The sequence below is a fragment of the Octopus bimaculoides genome, chromosome 2 (assembly GCF_046866305.1).
Source record: "Octopus bimaculoides isolate indiv1 chromosome 2, ASM4686630v1, whole genome shotgun sequence".
Lineage (NCBI taxonomy): Eukaryota > Metazoa > Mollusca > Cephalopoda > Octopoda > Octopodidae > Octopus > Octopus bimaculoides.
In genome coordinates this window covers 156,887,336-156,907,972 of record NC_142929.1, presented here as the reverse complement: position 1 = coordinate 156,907,972, position 20,637 = coordinate 156,887,336, and the positions used below count along the sequence as shown (strand labels likewise).

Here is a 20,637-nt window from a genome sequence, read left to right as displayed (position 1 = left end):
ATTTAAATTTAGCATCCAAGCCTTATGTCCCTAGTAAGTGTGTCGGTAGAGTACGTTCACCACTTACGGCTACCAGACGTCATCGTCTGGTCGTAGGATCTACGTTAGGAATTACTCTGTGCATGCTGAGTATATTCTAAATGATTGATACGGAACACAGAGTGTACTGGAAACTTTATTTATCACAACGATCGTTTCCGCATACTTCTGCACAGCTACCTAGTGGGTGGGGCATGATATAATGGAATCGAATGCACCCCACAGTGCAGAAGAAACCTCATCAGGTGACATGCTTGTAAGTTATAAAGTTTACATTTCGCTCATAGATGTGTTGGGTCGGCAACTAAATTCCCGCGGTTTTTTTAAATTTAAATTTTTTAAAAAGGTTTAATAAAAAATAACAACTAATTAATCAATAATGTATTCACCCTTGTTGTTTACAACCTCTTCCCAACATTCAACAAGATTTTCAATACCTCGTTGGTAGAAATCACCCGATTTCGGCTCAAAAAATTGATCCAACCAGGCTCTCAATTCTGCATCAGTATTGAACGAAACTCCGCACATAGCATTTGAAAGAGATCGAAAGAGGTGGAAATTTGTTGGTGCCAAATCAGGAGAGTACAGCGGGTGTGGCAGCACTTTCCAGCCATGCGCTTGAATGACTTCTTTGGTCATATTGGCGATATGAGGGCGGGCGTTGTCATGCAGCAGAACTCCATGCTGCCGATTAGGTCTTTTCTCTTGAATAGCCGTGTTGAGTCGTTCCATCTGTTGAAGATAGAGTTCCGCGTTGACCGTTTGGTTCCGTTCAAGCAATTCGTAATGAATAATCCCATCCCAGTCCCACCATACGCACAACATCGTTTTACGCGGATGAAGATCTTGTTTCACGCGTGGTGTCGCTTGTTTACCGGGACTAAGCCATTCCTTACGCTGCTTCATATTGATGTACAGGTACCATTTTTCATTGCCAGTAACGATTCGGTAAAGAAATCGTTGCTTGTGTCCATGAGTTGAGCGGTGACAAGCAAGCAAACCAGCGGAGATTGTGGCTCGTTGATTTTTGTTGTTGTCACTTAAAGCATGTGGAACCCATGCTCCATACTTCTGAACCTTTCCCATTGAGTGAAGATGCTTCTCTATAGCAGTGTGGGAGCATTCCATTTTCTCTGCCAGTTCTCTTGTCGTTTAACGAGAATTTTCGTACAAAAGTTGGTTTAATCGCTCTTCATCGAACTCAACTGGACGGCCAGAACGAGGCGCGTGTTTGAGGTAAAAATTTCCATTTTGGAACTTGGCATACCAATCACAAATGGTTTTTTTCAGCTATGGCACCCTCTCCATACACAGCACAAATGTCGTGAGCAGCTTTGCGGCCTTAGAACCTTGATTAAAGGCAAAAAGAAAGTGTCGAAAATGCTCGTTTTTCTTAACTTGACATTCGATTGTAATGATCTGAAAATAAACAAAAATTAACTAAAATTAACTAGAAAAAAAAACAAGCAAACGAAATAGATTCCAAAATTTAAAAATGCAATAAATTCCCAAATTGGCAAAAAACTTAGTTGCCAACCCAATAGCTCGATGATGTTGTTAGTATTGATGCGTTGGTTGTAGTCGGTTATATATATATATATATATATATATATATATATATATATATATATATATATATATATATATATATATATACATACATACATACATATAAGAGACCAAAGTCTACGTACGCCGCTATATATATATATATATATATATATATATATATATATAATACAAAATGGGACAAGAACGCAAAACATCCAGATAGACGATACAAAGAAAACAAGGACGGGTCATTCGGAGTTTTCTTTCATCAGTCGAGTTCCAGACTATCTTTGCAATTTCGGCTGATTATACTCGAGATTGCTCCAATCTGGCCAGCCCCTAGGAAAAACTAAGCTAAGAGCATTAGATCCCTTGGAAGAAATCAGCGAATGTATACGAAAACAAGGACGGAAAAAACGGAGAAGTTACACAAATACAAATAACAGGACATAACGACAGGTTATATATGAAATAATGAAGGGCGAGAAAAAATGACAGGGACACAGTGACGTCATTTTTCTCGCCCCTGCTTATTTCTTCTGTCCCTCTGCCTCTACTTTTCTCTCTTCTCTCTATATATAGCGGCATACGTACACTTTGGTCTCTTATATGTAATTATATATTTATCTAAATCTTTTACGACTTTATTCTCTTATTCTTTTATTCTTTCCTTCTTCCATCAGCCCTTTCACGCTTATTTCGTTCATTTCACTCTTCGTTCTTTCTTTCTCCCTCTCTCGCATTTCATTGCCTTCTCTTCATGCTCACTTTCCCTCTTCTTTTCACTTCACTGTGTCTCTGTCATTTTTTCTCGTCCCTTTTTATTTCTTCTGTCCCTCTGCCTCTACCTCTCTCTCTTCTCTCCTCACGTGACCGGTGTTCGGCCAAGCCTGACCTTTCTTTCTTGGTTCGGCCGTTGTCCGTGCAACATCTATATTCTTCCCTGTACCTGTGAAATCTTGTATCCTTGTCGTAAGGCTTTACTTCCACACACGCCATGTTAATTTAATTCGTCCTTAGTCGAAAGGCACCTGTTGTTATGTCTTATTATTTGTATTTGTGTAACTTTCTCCGTTTTTTCCGTCCTTGTTTTCGTATGCATTCGCTGCTTTCTCCCAAGGAATCTAATGCTCTTAGCTTAGTTTTTCCTTGGGGCTGGCTAGATTGGAGCAATCTCTAATATAATCAGCCGAAATTGCAAAGATAGTCTGGAACTTGACTGATGAAAGAAAACTCCGAATGACCCGTCCTTGTTTTCTTTGTATCGTCTATCTGGATGTTTTGCGTTCTTGTCCCATTTTGTATTTTTTTACACACACACACACACACACACACACACACACACACACACACACACACACACACACACACACACACACACACACACACACACACACACACACACACACACACACACACACACACACACACACACACACACACACACACACACACACACATATATATATTATATATATAGTTGAGTTCTATGTTAATTTTGCTTACAATAAACACCTTTATATCAATTACATAAGCATTGTAAATCTTACCAATTATATATTTATTGCATTATATATTTATTGTATATCACCCTATATGAATTATACAGACGTCACCATCACCTCCACCATCGCTACCATCAACACAGTAACCCCCATCACAATAACAACTACAACCACCACACTAAAACCAACATTACCACTACCACCAACACCATCACCAACACTACCAACATCATAACCTGCTTTCCCCATCACAAACAACACTTTTTCCAAACCTACCAGAACTAGTAGCGGCACCAGTAGCAGCAGCGCCACCACCACCACCGCTACGAGTACTACCACCACTACTACTGCTTCCATCACTAGAACCACAACACCCACCACACCCACTATTCTTATGTTCCGACTATCACCTTCCCATCAACACCTCTACAAGTACCGTCGCTACCACCTACACTACTAAAATCACTACAACAGTACTATCTACAATACTACAACCATAACTACCCCCCCACGACTAATAGCAGATACATAATTGCGAGCCAAAGGCATAGCTTGTACGTCGTCACTCGACCAACAGGAAATATTAGCCAAATCTCCCTTAAATCAAAACCTACCGTTTTAAAGAATGAATCTTTGGATAATGAAGTCTGATATTTAACCCCTCCAAACATTTTAATGAGATTTGCGAGATTAGTAGTCATAAAAATAAAAAAATAAATCAATGAACAATGGCGTAGGAGTGGCTGTGTGGTAAGTAGCTTGCTTACCAACCACATGGTTCCGGGTTCAGTCCCACCTTGTGGGCCCTTCGGCAAGTGTCTTCTACTATGGCCTCGGGCCGACCAAAGCCTTGTGAGTGGATTTGGTAGACGGAAACTGAAAGAAACCCGTCGTATATATGTACATATATATATTTATGTATGTATGTGTTTGTGTATGTTTGTGTATGTTTGTGTATGTTTGTGTGTCTGTGTTTGGCTCCCAACATCGCTTGACAACCGATGCTAGTGTGTTTACGTCCTCGTAACTTAGCGGTTCGGCAAAAGAGACCGATAGAATAAATACTAGGCTTACAAAGAATAAGTCCTGGGGTCGACTAAAGGCGGTGCTCCAGCATGGCCGCAGTCAAATGATTGAAACAAGTAAAAGAGTAAAAGAGTAATGGTCCAAAGTTGAATATTATGGAATGAGGTTTGGATATTAAAAACGAAATGAGCATATCTGGAAGACCTGTGATCGTAGGGCTACTCATTCAGTGTATGTTTGTGTCTGTGTGTGTATATGTGTGTGTGAGTGTGTGTGTGTGTGTGTGTGACTTGGAGATAAACAACAACAGATTCATATTTGTTCGTATTTTCCATGCTCTCTATTAATATTCCTCGTAGAAACTCAATATATGTAGAAGACTACCACTACTATCTACAATCCCATCACATACAACACTATTTCCAAATCCATGAACAACATAACCCTACTAACTTGCCGTTGTATATATATATGTTTCTCTCCTTATTTCTTTCTGTGTTCCTTTCAGTTGAAGAGCGTAGGCTCGAAACGTCAAAGACTTTCTCTTTTCCCGAGCGTTAAACTATTACATCCATTTGTTGTTTACACCACCTGTCTTCGTCTGTTGTTTTTTTCGTAAATTCTCCCATATATATATATATATATATATATATATATATATATATATATATATATATATATATGTATCTGTATATATATATGTGTGTATATATTTCGCGTAGGAACTTCCAGCATTGGAGAAATGTATGGAACCAAGAATGTTTTCGGCGATGTCGAGCAGAATTAGGTCCACATATCAGCATTGCTTGTCAAAACGACATCTACAAGATCATTAACAAACGACCTCCACGCCGCCTTCGCCGGAGCACCAATATCTCAGTAGACACTAATGACGTCAGGAGACCTCTCAGCCAACACCAGTTAAGACGTAAGTCATATTAAAATAAATTTATTCATTTCAAAATATATTTTAAAGAGTATTCCAGTAAATATTGTGCATGATAACAGTATTATATTTTAAAATTAATATTGTGTAACAATGATACAACACAGATTATCATTTTCGATTTTGATATTTTTCCTAAATTTTCTTTATTATCAAACGAATGCAAAGTTTAACTGTTCTCGTGTATTTGTAGTTTCAAGATATCTTAATATTGAAATTGTATAGCTTTATATTACAATAACTTTGCTATGAAAAAAGGAGTTAGATCTTTGAATCTTGAAGGTGCGAAATATCATAAATTTTGGACTTTTGATATTTCTGAAATCTTAATATATTTTTTCTTAAAAGAATAACATTTCACCTTATATGATTCAAGATATTTGTGATTTCAAAATATTTTCTTTGAAAGTTTATCGAATCTTTAGACATGCAGAATTTTTACCTAAAACGTATTTATGAATTAACCAATAATACACTAATCTCCACGTAAATATGCAATCTGAAACATTTAGCGGAAATGTAAGAAGTAGAATATTAGATTCATATGAGGATAAAAGGATATCATTAACTGAAGATAGATTTTGTAATTGGAACTATTACTGGCGTCTCAAATTTTCCAAATAACAATGGGAATCAACATCTATTAAGAGCTCTGTCAAGTCGAGGAAGGGAGCTTTTTGTGATCACTCGATCTGCTAAAGTTAGCAGCTAAATCTGGCTCGAATCACATCCTACAGTCTTAAAAGAGAAAGGACACATTCGAAAATTTTGCTTTAGATAATTTGTGTGTAGGAAAAAGAAAAAAACCGCGACGGAAAATAGATCTCTGCAGGATTCGAATGTAAAATGTAAAAAGGACTCAACTAAATACTGGATTCAAATTTTTGGCACAAGGCCAGAAATTTTAGGGGAGGAGATAAGTCGATCACATCGACCTCCAGTACTCAACTGGTACATATTTTATCGACTCCGAAAGAATGGAGGGCAAAGTCGAACTAGGGGGAATTTGAATTCGGAACGTGAAGACGGGCGAAATGCCGTTAAGCTTTTTGTACGGCGTGCTAATGATTCCACCAGTTCGCCGCCTTTAATAATATTAATAACAATATTAATAATTCTAATAATCATGCATTTGCTCTTATCCTTTACAGGTCATCGACGTTCCCTCAGGTTTCCATTTTTACTGCAGGACTCCGAAGCATTTAGCTATCTAAAACGGGAGCACACGATGGTTAAACGAGGTCAAGCCGGCGGAATCATGGAAGAGTGTTGTTATATGAAAGGTTGTACATGGGAAGAGTATGCAGAATTCTGTCATTCTCATTCCCGATATCAAACCTCAGGTGAGAATGGCAACTGTCCAACTTTCTGATTTACTGGTACTATCTTCTACAGTACCCGTCTTCAAATTTACATTTTGGATTTTCTCAATTAATCATTATTTTTGCTATGAATTTAAATAAACAAATAAAATACGCAACATTTTTTGGATATTGGATTGATTTCTGTTTTCGGGAGTATTTCGCCATATACCCCATACCCTACAAATGCAATAGATGTGCAAATTCATATGCTGGTATACAAATTGTTTATATATATATATATATATATATATATATGTATGTATTTGTGTACTAAGATTACAATTGGTCTCATGTTAAGAAAATATATTAATATCTCAACAATTTTTTAAGCCGATCACATGGAGAAATGGTGTTTGTCTCGATTCCGGATTAAGATTGTTAAGATATTAAAATATTTTCTTAACATGAAACCAATGGTAGCTCTAATACACAAATAAAGAATTTTTATCCACATATTCTCATTGTTCGACATTTACGTATCGCTCTCTCTCTCTCTCTCTCTCTCTCTCTCTCTCTCTCTCCTCTTTCTCTCTCTCTCTCTCTCTCTCTCTCTCTCTATATATATATATATATATATATATATATATATATATATATATAAAAGGTTTAGATTTAGATTAAAAAAATTGAATATGGTACTTATGTTTAGACACCAGAATATAGTATGGTATGGTATTATATAAAAAACCATTCCAAAAACTAGGTGATCTTTAAAATCCGTGTTTCTTATATATATATATATATATATATATATATATATATATATATATATATATATATATGTGTGTGTGTGTGTGTGTGTGTGTGTGTGTGTGTGTTTGTGTATGTATGTGTGTATGTATAAAAACACACCACTCATAAGCACACGTATAGAGAAAGAGCTTGATAAATATTTGTATCTACACATCAGGGAAAACGTATTCAATACATCAATTATAGTGTATATATTTTATTTTGTTAATATGAATATACAATTAAACAATCACGTACGAACATTGTTGCCCATATATTGTTACATTGGTACCTTTCGTCACTGTTTGAACTAGCGGTTGAAATCGTGAACCCGATTATTCCATATATTCATACATTCACACACATGCACATACATACATACATACATACATACATACATACACACACACACACACACACACACACACATATATATCTTTTACTCTTTTACTTGTTTCAGTCATTTGACTGTGGCCATGCTGGAGCACCGCCTTTAGTCGAGTAAATCGACCCCAGGACTTATTCTTTGTAAGCCTAGTACTTATTCTATCGGTCTCTTTTGCGTAAACACACCAGCATCGGTTGTCAAGCGATGTTGGGGGAACAAACACAGACACACAAGCATATACATACACATACATATATATATACATACATACGACGGGCTTCTTTCAGTTTCCGTCTACCAAATCCACTCACAAGGCTTTGGTCGACCTTAGGTTATAGTAGAAGATACTTGCCTACGGTGACACGCAATGCGACTGAACCCGGAACCATGCGGTTCGTAAGCAAGCTACTTACCACACAGCTACTTACCACACAGCCACTCCTACGCCTATATATATATATATATATATATATGCAAGAAAGCATGCATGTATGCATGTATGTATGTCTGTATGTATGTATGTATGTATTTCATCGTTCATTCACGAACATCCGCACCACATTGACTGGGACATTTATCATTGGACATAACGTTCACGCGGTTCAATGCGTGGAAGAATTATAATGGTGCAGATCACCAACTGTTGCCTAATAAATATATACTCTACATAATGTATTGAGTACTGTTTTCTTTCATTGTCGTTACATATAAATATATATATATATATATATATATATATATATATATATATATATATATATATATATATATATATATATATATATACATATGTGTGAGCCTGCGTATGTATGTATATATGTATTTCTCATACCGAGTGAATTGACAGTATGATTTAACGAAGGACTTATCTAAAATAACCAGCCTGAGGAAACGCATCTTACGCCCTCAATGGATGATTGTGAGTACACAATGTAATTATTATATCATATTATCAATGTGTAACGATGGGTTGAAACATTAGTAACGTTTTTAAATCATGTCGTTCAATCAATTTTCTATTATTCATCTCTTTCTTTTTCTCTGTGTGTGTGAGTATATATATATATATATATATATATATATATATATATATATATATATATATATATATAATATAAATAATATATAAATATATGCATATATGTACATACCTACAACTATATATATACATACATGCATATATGGGTACAGGACATCACGAAAAAAAAAAGAAGCAAACAAACAGAGAAACGAGACATGCAACATAAAGAATATTTCCCTTCATCAGTTGTCCCTGTTCCATCTACTCCGCGTTTCGAAGGCAAGGACAATACGCGACTTCGTTGGAACAGTCCTTCCTGCAAAGCAAATTAAATAAAATTTGGAATTTTTTTGCGGAGGGTGAAAGTGTAAACAAGAACAGGACAGTGAGAACAAGACAGTAAAAGACAGTAAGAACAAGACAAGACAGTGAAATATGTATATGTATATATAGCAATTAGAAAATGGAGGATATTCTGTACTGAACGACCTGCAGACATTGTATTCCATTGAATTAATTAACTTATTTTGTTACTAAAATGGCAAAAACCACACACACACACACACACACACACACACACACACACACACACACACACACACACACACACACACACACACACACACACATATATATACATACATACTACATGTATGTATGTATGTATGTATACTACTTTTAATAGGCAGAAGTTACAAAGTTACTGAAGAGCCAAGCGTTTCGTGCACCCCATGTATCAGACACTCGGCTCTTGAGTCACTTTATAACTTCTGATGACTATAGATAATAAAAATATACATAGGCGCAGGCGTGACTCTGCGGTTAGAAGTTTGATTCACAACCAATGGCTATAAGTTCAGTTCCTCTTGGAAGTGTCTTCTACTATAGCCTCGGGCTTACCAAAGCCTTGTAAGTGTATTTGGTTAGTGGAAACTGAAAGAAGCCCGTCGCGTGTGTGTGTATATTGTATATATATATATATATATATATATATATATATATATATATATATATATATATATATATCTTAGACAAAAGAGATAACAAAGCCAAGGCTGCGAGAGGAGTTTTCAGGGCATTGTTAAGGAAAGAGATATAGATATAGTCTTACAGCTGTTTCTGGGATATTATGAATATCCCTTCATCAGAGACGATGTGAGATGGTTAAATAGAGGTGAATGCTTGAGTTCAAAATAAGGAATTAATGTGGAAAAGGAGGAGTTAGGGAATATAGAGGGAAATAAGAGAATAAAAGTAGAAATAAAATATAATATATAAGAAAAATATAAAAATAAAAAATAAAAATATAAGACATTGTAGTTGCTGTTCCATTATTCGAGTAAAGTGGTATATAGAAATGGTAAAAAAGTTTCCTGTACATGGTATGTAAGTTCCAACAGTAGTTCATGTTTGGTCATTCCTAAGTATGGAGACGTGGATTCTGTGTTGCTCATTCGAAGGGGTTTCACACACGCGTACACACACATATATGGGTGGATAAACGAAAAAAAAAAGCACTTAACACATTTATTAGGAGTTACATGTATTACTCATTCCGTGCTACTTCAAGTTTCTTGTCGGGCTGGTAAGAATTCGAATCATACTGTTTTGAGTAACACACACACACACACGCACACACACACACACACACACACACACACACACACACACACACACACAGGCACACGCACACACACAAGTGAGTAATAATCGAAAGAAAGTTGCACTCAATACATTTAGTAGGAATTACATCTATTATCTAAAAACAGTTTGATTCGGCTCCATGTAACTTAGTTTTGTGGGCCCATCAATCCTGACGTATTATGTGCGTGTGGCGAGCCCACGAAACACTGGATGGAACCGAAACTCAGTTTTAAATAATGTACACACACACACACACACACACACACACACACACACACACACACACACACACACACACAAGTGTAGTGCTAATTGAAGATAGCAAAACAAGAGAAACATATTCACATAGAGGAAATACAGTGCGCTCAATTAAGTGCTAATTTGGCGCTTATGGGAAAATAAAAGTTCGTATTTGACGTTTCGTACGTTAGTCGTTCTTCTGAAAGAAAATGAAACGATGGGGAAAATTAAGGTGAGAAGAGATAGATATATAGATAAATAGGAAGAGAGAGAGAGAGAGAGAGAGAGAGAGAGAGAGAGAGAGAGAGAGAGAGAGAGAGAGAGATAGAGAGAGAGAGAAGAGAGAGTGAGAGGGGGAAAGGGGGAGGAGGAAAAGTTATTTAGAAAGTGGGAGATTAGAAAGGAGAAGAATTTATAATGAGGAGAAATAGCTGTTCAATGACATGGCGTCAGAAAAGTTGATGTGGGTAATTTTGTAGGAGTGTGCGTTTAAAAATATAATCTCGCTTGATAGGATTGAATGTATGGGCCGTCTTCAGATAGTGATGCAAGTGTGTAGTGTGTTTGTGTAGTGTGTGTGTGTGTGTGTGTGTGTGTGTGTGTGTGTGTGTGTGTGTGTGAGTGTGTTTGTGAGTGTGAGGGCTTGCCAACATATATTTTTTATGAAAGGCATATGAAAAACCGATATAAGTAAAGGAACTGAATTGAACGCAGCTTCTTTTTTTACGAATTTATTGACTTGCATCAGCAAAAACACGGGCAGTGATGTATATTTAAGTATTATAAACGGATATTTGTTCCAATTTTTCTTTTTTCTCTCTGTACTTGACCCAATATGTTTGTTTGTATGTAAACATACACACATACTCACACATATACACACACAGATATGTATGTGTACAAAGCACACACACACACACACACACACACACACACACACACACACACACACACACACACACACACAATTGCACAGAAATTTCGATTGTTCTAGGTTATGTGTATTGCAGGATCACAGCAGTTTTCGAATATATAAAGTACACGTAAAATCGCCAATTGATGTCTAGACACGGAAAAATACTAAATTTATATTTTTCTGAAATACTTTTCATGAAAAACGTGTGAGAATCGATATAAATAAAGATAAATAAAATGAATTGAACGCAATTTTTTGTTTTACAAATTTATTGACTTGCTTCAATATATATATATATATATATATATATATATATAAAGAAAACCACGTTGTTGTTGGCTGTTTTTAAAGATTTTTAAGAGGGGTCCTTCTTTCAACTTTTCTTTCTTCTTTTTCTGTATGATTCTTTATAGCTGAGTGTATTTTCAACTCCGCTCTATCATTTGTTTTTCCATCTGTAATTGTGAATTCTTTCGCTTACCTCTCAACTTCACCTATTTCGTCTTGTCCTCATTCTTATATGTATATAGCTGCTCTAAATTTAAAAGCTCTTTCGCATTGAAGTTCACAACTTGCAAGCTAATTATCACCGTTTATTTCATGATATTTTGGAGTAAATGAAGCCGAGATTTTTGCTATGTCTCTGTACAAGGATCAGCTGAAAAGTTCATAGGCTGATCAAGATACTATCATGGAGTATTACCAAATGAGGTCTATTTTTCAACATAGCTCCCCATGCGGTGCATACACTTCTTCCATCGGTGTTGCAGTGCTTGGATCTCATTAGTGAAGATGCTTTCATCCTGTTTGCCAAAAAAGTCATCAGCAGCAGATATGACGTCATCATCACTGCGATACTGGTTCCCAGCCAAGTGATTTTTCATATTGGGAAACAGATGATAGTCAGATGGGGCCAAATCAGGAGAATAGGGAGGGCGATCGACTAGTTCAAAGCCACAGTCACACATAGCAGCCATTGAAAGCAAGGACTTGCGTGATGGAACATTGTCCTGATGAAACAAGACCACTTTTGTCAGTTTTCCCGGGCATTTGATGGATTGATTGACGTGGTTTTAATTTGAAACCACAAGTACTATTTCGGCACAATGAAATTGCTAGACGGTCATCATCTACTTTGGACTCTGCTTGTAATTTTACTCACTTTGTCGAGAAAGTTTTATCGGGCATTCGTTTCCAAATTGATCCAGTTTCGTCTGCATTTACAATTTCTTCATTAGTATAACCACTGATAATTATAATTTTAAATTCATTTTAAATAGAGAGTTTGGGGCACGCTAATTTTGATGACAACAACCAGTTGATAGCATTTACCATGATTATAATAAGCAGCTTCCACTGTACATTAGAATTAATTACGCTTCATGTAAAATAAATTTATTTCGTTTTATACAACAAATATTTGATACCGAGGCTTCTATCTCTTGTTTCATTTACTCATGATATAATCAGCCTCGTTTTGATTTGTCTGTTGAGGTGACTACTTCTCATAATTTCTGTTCTATTGAATTCTGCTTGATCTTACGAACTTATAATAGATTGTGACGCCTTAGAATATTCTGTTTAAGACAAACAGTTGCAAGTGTTCCAAAATAATGGTCAGTGTCTTACTCTATCAATCAGTAAATTATGAAATCACCGGGTAATTCCTTGATTTGTTATGTAGGAATGGCCATTCAAGAGATCTTACTTAAATAGTAGTGACCATTGAATAGATATACAAGGGGGTGCTGAAAAGTTCCCGGTTTTAAAGGTATTGCGAAAGGCCTAGTGAGAGGCTCAGACTTCCGAGTTCTTTTACAGGGATTAGAAAAACTGAAGGACCGCTGCAAAAAGTGTGTGAATCTGAGAGAGGAATATGTTGGATAAAATCATAATTAACTGATCCTCTTGTATTTTCTCTTATCCAAAGCCAGGAACTTTTCAGCATCCCCTTGTATACGCATGCGCGCACACAGACAGACAGCCAGCCAGCCAGACACATACACACACACACACAGAGTTAACTATTGGAAACAATAATATAGGAGTAAACAGCTGAATAAATGCTGTATATGTATATATGTATACATACATACGGACTCATACATAGTTAACTAGCGAAGACAATGACATAATGGTAACCACTGACTACATCTTATTTACCAATCACTGCCCAATAAAATAACATAACTCACATAAAACATGTATACACTATCACAACTTAATAAAATAATATAAGGCATTCTTACATCACTAATATCTGACACAATATCGGCAACAGCTCATACCACTCGTTCTACAGTTAACAATCATTAATAAAAATCCCTGAGAACATATCATACACAATCATCGTTCAACACAACATTAATCAGACAGCACATGCGAAAAAGAAAAACAAGCAAAAACAAAAACAAAGACAACCCCCCCTCCCTACTAATCACTAAAATAAGGAAATTTATATTGTACTTAATCTATTTAAAAGAATATACAATTGCTCCAGAAACAACGAAAGAAATCCCACAACAAAGAAAAGCTAATATACAGGGTGTCCATAAAGTCTGGGTACATGGAGTAAATAAAATCATAACATAAACAATTAAATGTAAGAAATATGTGTTAATTCCCATGTGGGTACATGGAGTAAACAAAATCATAGCATAAACAATTAAATATAAGAAATAATAATTTCTTAAAGTATGTGTTAATCCCGTGTACCCAGACTTTGTGGACACTCTGTAGAATTTTGAACACCACTGTGCATCCTCAAAAGACAATTTTTTACATACCAAAACAACAGAGGTGTGCCGGGGATACATTAGAAACTCATACAAAGCTTGAAAAGATGATAGTAATAAATGTTTCTAGGAGTGGCTGTGTGGTAAGTAGCTTGCTTACCAGCCACATGGTTCCGGGTTCAGTCCCACTGCGTGGAACCTTAGGCAAGTGTCTTCTACTGTAGCCTCGGCCCGACCAAAGCCTTGTGACTGGATCTGGTAGACGGGAACTGAAAGAAGCCTGTCGTATATATATATATATATATATATATATATATATATATATATATATATATATGGATGTGTGTATGTGTATGTTTGTGCGTCTGTGTTTGTCCCCCCAACATCGCATGACAACCGATGCTGGTGTGTTTACGTCCCCGTAACAGCGGTTCAGCAAAAACACCGATAGAATAAATACTTGGTTTACAAAGAATAAGCCATGGGGTCGATTTGTTCGACTAAAGCGGTGCTCCAGCATGGCCGCAGTCAAATGACTGAAACAATTAAAAGAAGAAAAGAATACAAACACAAGGCCTATAATTTGATGAAGCAGTGGTGGTGGTGGTGGTGGGGCAGTCGATTACAGCAACACTAGTATTTGACTGGTACTTTATTTTATCGACCCAGAACGGGTGAAAGACAAAGCTGGTCCGAGTGGGATTTGAATTTAGATCATAAACAGCCGCAAGAAATGCTGCTAAGCATTTTGTCCGAGAGTATAACGATTCAGCCAGCTTGATGATTTATGATCATAAATAAAAATAATGAAGAAGATAAAGAAAGAAAGGACGAAAAGCAAAGTCGACCTCAGAACGTAGCGACGGACTAAATACCGCAAGCAGTTCATCCGGCATGCTAATAATTCTGTTAGCTTACCAACTTATAAATAATTATAATTTGTTTCAAATTTCGGCACAAGGCAAGCGATTTTAGGTGTGGTAAGCTAAGTCAGTTACATCGGCCTCAGTGCCCAACTGGTACGTATTTTATCAAACCCTAAAGGACGAAAGGTGAAGTTGAATATTGTGGAATTTGAGTACAGAACGTAAAAGCCGGAAAAAATGCTGCTAAGCACTTTGTCCGACATGTAATTTTCCTATTAATCTATCTACTATGCATCGATATAGTCTTAGTAAATGAGTCTGAGGGTTAACAAAGACTAAAGAGTATTTGAAATCATAACTCTTAGTGTTGTTGTTGGCACTCCGTCGCTTACGACGTCGAGGGTTCCAGTTGATCCAATCAACGGAACAGCCTGCTCGTGAAATTAACGTGCAAGTGGCTGACCACTCCACAGACACGTGTACCCTTAACGTAGTTCTCGGGGATATTCAGCGTGACACAGTATGACAAGGCTGACCCTTTGACTTACAGGCACAACAAAAACAGGAAGAAAGAGTGAGAGAAAGTTGTGGTGAAAGAGCACAGCAGGGTTCACCACCATCCCCTGCCGGAGCCTCGTGGAGCTTTTAGGTGTTTTCGCTCAATAAACACTCACAACGCCCGGTCTGGGAATCGAAACCGCGATCCTATGACCGCGAGTCCGCTGCCCTAACCACTGGGCCATTGCGCCTCCACTACTCTAATTGTAGTCATGCAGTAATAATAAAAAAAAAGCATCTCCCACACTATTGTACACCTACGAAAATTCATACAGCAGAGATACTTAAATGTTCAACTAGTTTAGAATAAGGAAACTAGTTCTCCATGTTGAATTGTTCTTCCTATTTAAAAACAGCGGTAGTTGGTGCTGTGTAATATGTATGAATCAACTTATACACATGAAAACTCAAACTGAGAAGCAGTCGATCGTATTCTTTAATCTATAAATTTCGACCATGTCACAGCTGAATACATATCTACATTGCTTTATTCGATGTCTAACAGAGCAAATATATTATCGAAACATTTTAGTATTTACAGTTTTGATGGCATCAGCTAAATGAAACTTTTATTACTTATTAAAGTAAGGAAGTGCAATTGGAATTATATGTATTTCAAAATCAATCTGTTTGATTGTCGGAGATAGAAAGAAACAGCTGCAACGCGATAAACACCTCTTAAATTTCATAAAGCTTTCTGAATGATGAGTGCATTGAGGGAAACTATGTAACCTGGGAATTCAGTAAACAAAATGCATCAGAAGGCTGTAAAGTATTTATCTATTAATATTGCCGAGATTTTAATGGTAACGGTTTCACTAGCTTGTGTGATATAAAATATTCACCGATTACGTACATATGGAAGTGTTTCATTTTTGTTGACCGTTTTTGTACAAATCGCATTTGTTTGATTAGAACGGTTGATTGGCTTCGCCGGAAGTCATGCTATTAACTAGGAAGTAACATTATAATTGACGGAAGCAAGAAATTCCAATTTTACTGTTGTAGAAGAGATAAATAAATAGATAGATAAACAGATAGACAGACAGATAGATATATATAGAGAGAGAGAAAGAAAGAAAGAGAGAGAGAGAGAGAGAGAGAGAGATAGAGAGAGAGAGAGAGAGAGGGTAGACCGTGAATGAGTATTGTTGCAATATGCAACATACTAAGTTGCAATACAATATAAAAAAGTCAAGCCTCTTTTGTTCATTCTTCTCTTTTCCACTGATTCTATAAAACACAAAATAGTGGTGATGAAAGAAGTATAGAATAGTAAAAGTATATACAGCCATTTTATACAGGGTAGACATTGAATAAACTATTTAGGGTGTAGAATATAATAACTTAACACTGCATATCTGAATAAAACCACTCGTCGTGTGGATGGCCGAGTAGTTAGGAATTGAGTTTTAATCACATGGGTTTGTGTTCGATCTTATTACTTTGAACCATGGGAAAGTGTTTTCATGCATTGCCTTGTGTTGACCCAATTCTTGTGAATGAATTTGATAGTTGAAAATTGTTTGGAAGCTCGTTGGATGGACTTCACCTTTTTGCTTGTGGCAGACATAATCCATTGCGATTTATTATTCAGATACACTAAACTGTTCTGTTGAAAATAGTCTGACGTCTCCGTCTGAAGGAAGATCTTAATGTTCTTTTACATGCTGTAACCACCAGTGAGACACAGTTTATTCTCCCTGACCTCATCAGTATTGGCGATGCTACAAAAAAAGAAAAAAAGAACCGAACAAAAAACAAATTCTCTGACCTTTGCTAATAAATTATAAAGCAGTGATTTCTAAGCTTACAAAACTCAAATGAAACGAAGTTGAAATTTTAGGAAATAGCAAATAATTTCAAGATGGAATCCATATGAAAATGAGAAAGTCAACGACTACCGCAAATGTAAGATCGTCACCACCACCACCACCACCACCACCACCACCTTCATTGAACAAACCAATGGACAAAAGTGTTTCAACGATGACTATACCGTCTTTTTTTTTTATCAATCAGGCATAGTATACTTCTGTGTACATTAGTCAATATCTGTCCTTTATGAAAATAAATTTAAGAAATTTGGTCATTATCTCTAGCAAATCGAGTTACTGCATATAGGCTTCCTCGCTGAATTAAGATCCTTTGTAGTTGTGGGATATGGCGATATAAATGTAAGCATAACAAGAGTTGGATATCCCAATTAGAATCATTTCACTTCACTTACATTACTCATACCACAAAGACAAGAACGTCCCATAACCGCAAGTTTTATTTCTTATATTGGTTTGAAATTTTGATACAAGGCCAGTAAGTTCGAAGGAGGGAGTAATTCGATTACATCGATCTCAGTGTTCAAATGTTACTTATTTTATCAACTCCGAATGGATGAGAGGCAAAGTCGACTTCGGCAGAATTTGAACTCAGAACATAAAGACGGACGAAATGCTGCTAAGCATTTTGTCCGGCGTGCTAACGATTCTGACAGCTCACCGGCTGAGGAACTACGATAACAATCCACAGACAGAGCTTGTCACCCGGTTTAACACCAACTGGTACTTTGGGTGCTTTAGCGGAGTCCACTCTGTTGCAAGCGTTCGCTCAAAATTCCCAGCTCAAGGATACCCTCCTAACCACCTCCCACAAGTCTGTAACGAGTCATGAGTATTGTTTTCCCTGCAGGCTAAAAGAAGAAAATGCATTTTGTAACTCTTTAGCAGATAGGTAGGTAGATATTACACCTACCTACCTACCTAGCTATCTACCTACTTCCTACCAACCGGCCGACCTACCGGCCGACCTACCTACTTATCTCTGTCTATATAAAATAACTTATGTGTGTGTATACATATATATATATATATGGATATATATGTGTGTATGACTATTGAAAAGGTTGCAAGACGCAACGAAAATTTTAGGAAAATAAGAATAAGAGATAAGTGAAAATTTTACCGGTGAGTGTGTTAAATTATAAGGCACCAAAAGAAAATGACTCTCCCCAGACACAACAGTATATATATATATATATATATATATATATATATATATATATATATATATGCGAGTAAAAATAAATACATTAAAGGTGGGTTTTTTTGTATGATTGTGTATAGAGGAATATATTATTTTTCTTAAAAGAGTTCCAACACTGTCTGTTTTTTATGTTTTATTTATATTCCTGCAGAACTAATGTGGGGTATAGAATATGGAATATACAATATATAATATAATATACAATATACAATATAAAATAAAATAAAAATGGATGGCACCATGAAAGAAAGTATTGAATGTAGATGAAATATTGAGTGTTCAATATAAAGGATCAAATATATAAATATATAAATATAAATATATATATATAAAGGCGACTCGAGTTTCAGGGCTATTTCCCTTCGTCATGGCCGGTATGACAGACTTTAACACATATATATACTCATATATATACTGTTGTGTTTGTGGAGAGTTATATATATATATATATATATATATATATATATATATATATATATATATATATATATATATATATATATATATATATATATATATATATATATATATATATATATATATATATATATATATATATATATATATATATATATATATATATATATATATATATATATATATATATATATATATATATATATATATATATATATATATATATATATATATATATATATATATATAGTGGAGGCGCAATGGCCCAGTGTTTAGGGCAGCGGACTCGTGGTCATAGGATCGCGGTTTCGATTCCCAGACCTGGCGTTGTGAGTGTTTATTGAGCGAAAATACCTAAAGCTCCACGAGGCTCCGGCAGGGGATGGTGGCGAACCCTGCTGTACTCTTTCACCACAACTTTCTCTCACTCTTACTTCCTGATTCTCTTGTGCCTGTATTTCAAAGGGCCAGCCTTGTCACACTGTGTCACGCTGAATATCCCCGAAAACCCCTGTTAAGGGTACACGTGTCTGTGGAGTGCTCAGCCACTTGCACGTTAATTTCACGAGCAGGCTGTTCCGTTGATCGGATCAACTGGAACCCTCGACGTCGTTAGCGACGGAATGCCAACAATAACAACATATATATATATGTGTGTGTGTGTGTGTGTGTGCGCGTGTGTGTGTCTATGTATGTATGCATACATACACACAACATATGTACGTAAGTATGTATGTACGTACGTATACACATACACACACACACATTCACAAGTTTGATTATTTTCTCGTGCTCAACGCACGTGTACTGATACATGCACACAGCACGCACGCACGCACGCACACAACACACGCACACACAATGTTAGGCACAGAGGCTTTGGGAGAATTCTTCATCGAGGTCACGACAACACTCTTCCTTCAACACCACAAAAATACAGGATAAAAACCACCTTTCAAGCAAGCCCATCTATAATTAAACCCTATCTAGACATCTACGACATGCAACTAAAATGCTAGTATCTGGTGATTACTTGTAGTGATCTTATACGCTGAACATTGCCAAAATTATATCTCAAAACTAGGTTTCTCCTTTGTGGCTAAAGCACTTCAATTCATTTCCAAACTGATATACATTCGGCTTGATTCAATGTAAATCTTGTAAATTGGCTAAACACTGGTAATTCAAACAGCACACTAACTGTATATAACCGTTAGCTGTTACAACGAACTCATGCCACAAATTTACTGGTAGACGGACAATGAGGAATCAACGAGGACACTGTTTAGCGAGCACTTAACCTGCAAGAAATACCAGCCATATCTGCCTCCAATCACAAACTACCACTTTAAAAAAAAGGACATTTTATTTAATGTTATTCGAATAACACCTAGCTGGCACGTGTCGTCAGTTATTACTCAGGGTAGGTAGTTGGTGACCATTTAGTAAAAGACTGAAAAAAATTAGCGAAATACAGGCACGCGACTGAGTTGAAGACAGATTTACTTCTGCCTTTATAGCCCGTAAAGAAAACGTTGTAGGAGTGTACGCAGCACGTGTACTGCAGCATTACTACGCGTAACTTAAATACTGAGATTGAAAGGCAGGGGCGAATTATGCCTACCTTTGTTGTTGTTGGCACTCCGTCGC

The 20,637-nt window shown here is 36.3% G+C and overlaps 1 protein-coding gene and 1 long non-coding RNA gene across 3 annotated transcripts in view; one reads left to right on the top strand and one right to left on the bottom strand.

Moving 5' to 3' along the window:
- Positions 1 to 6,549, top strand: part of LOC106878236 (insulin-like peptide 7) — a 56,103-nt gene extending 49,554 nt beyond the window's left edge. For both annotated transcript variants that reach the window (XM_052965942.2, XM_014927405.3), the window contains exons 3-4: positions 4,844 to 5,049; positions 6,219 to 6,549. In XM_052965942.2, coding sequence (XP_052821902.1) covers positions 4,844 to 5,049; positions 6,219 to 6,439 — 427 coding nt within the window. In that variant the 3' untranslated portion in view covers positions 6,440 to 6,549. The remainder of the gene's footprint in view (positions 1 to 4,843; positions 5,050 to 6,218) is intronic.
- Positions 6,550 to 15,309: 8,760 nt separating this feature from the next.
- LOC128247042 (uncharacterized) overlaps positions 15,310 to 20,637 on the bottom strand; it is a 32,759-nt gene continuing 27,431 nt past the window's right edge. Inside the window, exon 3 of the long non-coding RNA XR_008263471.2 lies at positions 15,310 to 17,258. This is a non-coding gene — a long non-coding RNA (uncharacterized LOC128247042). The remainder of the gene's footprint in view (positions 17,259 to 20,637) is intronic.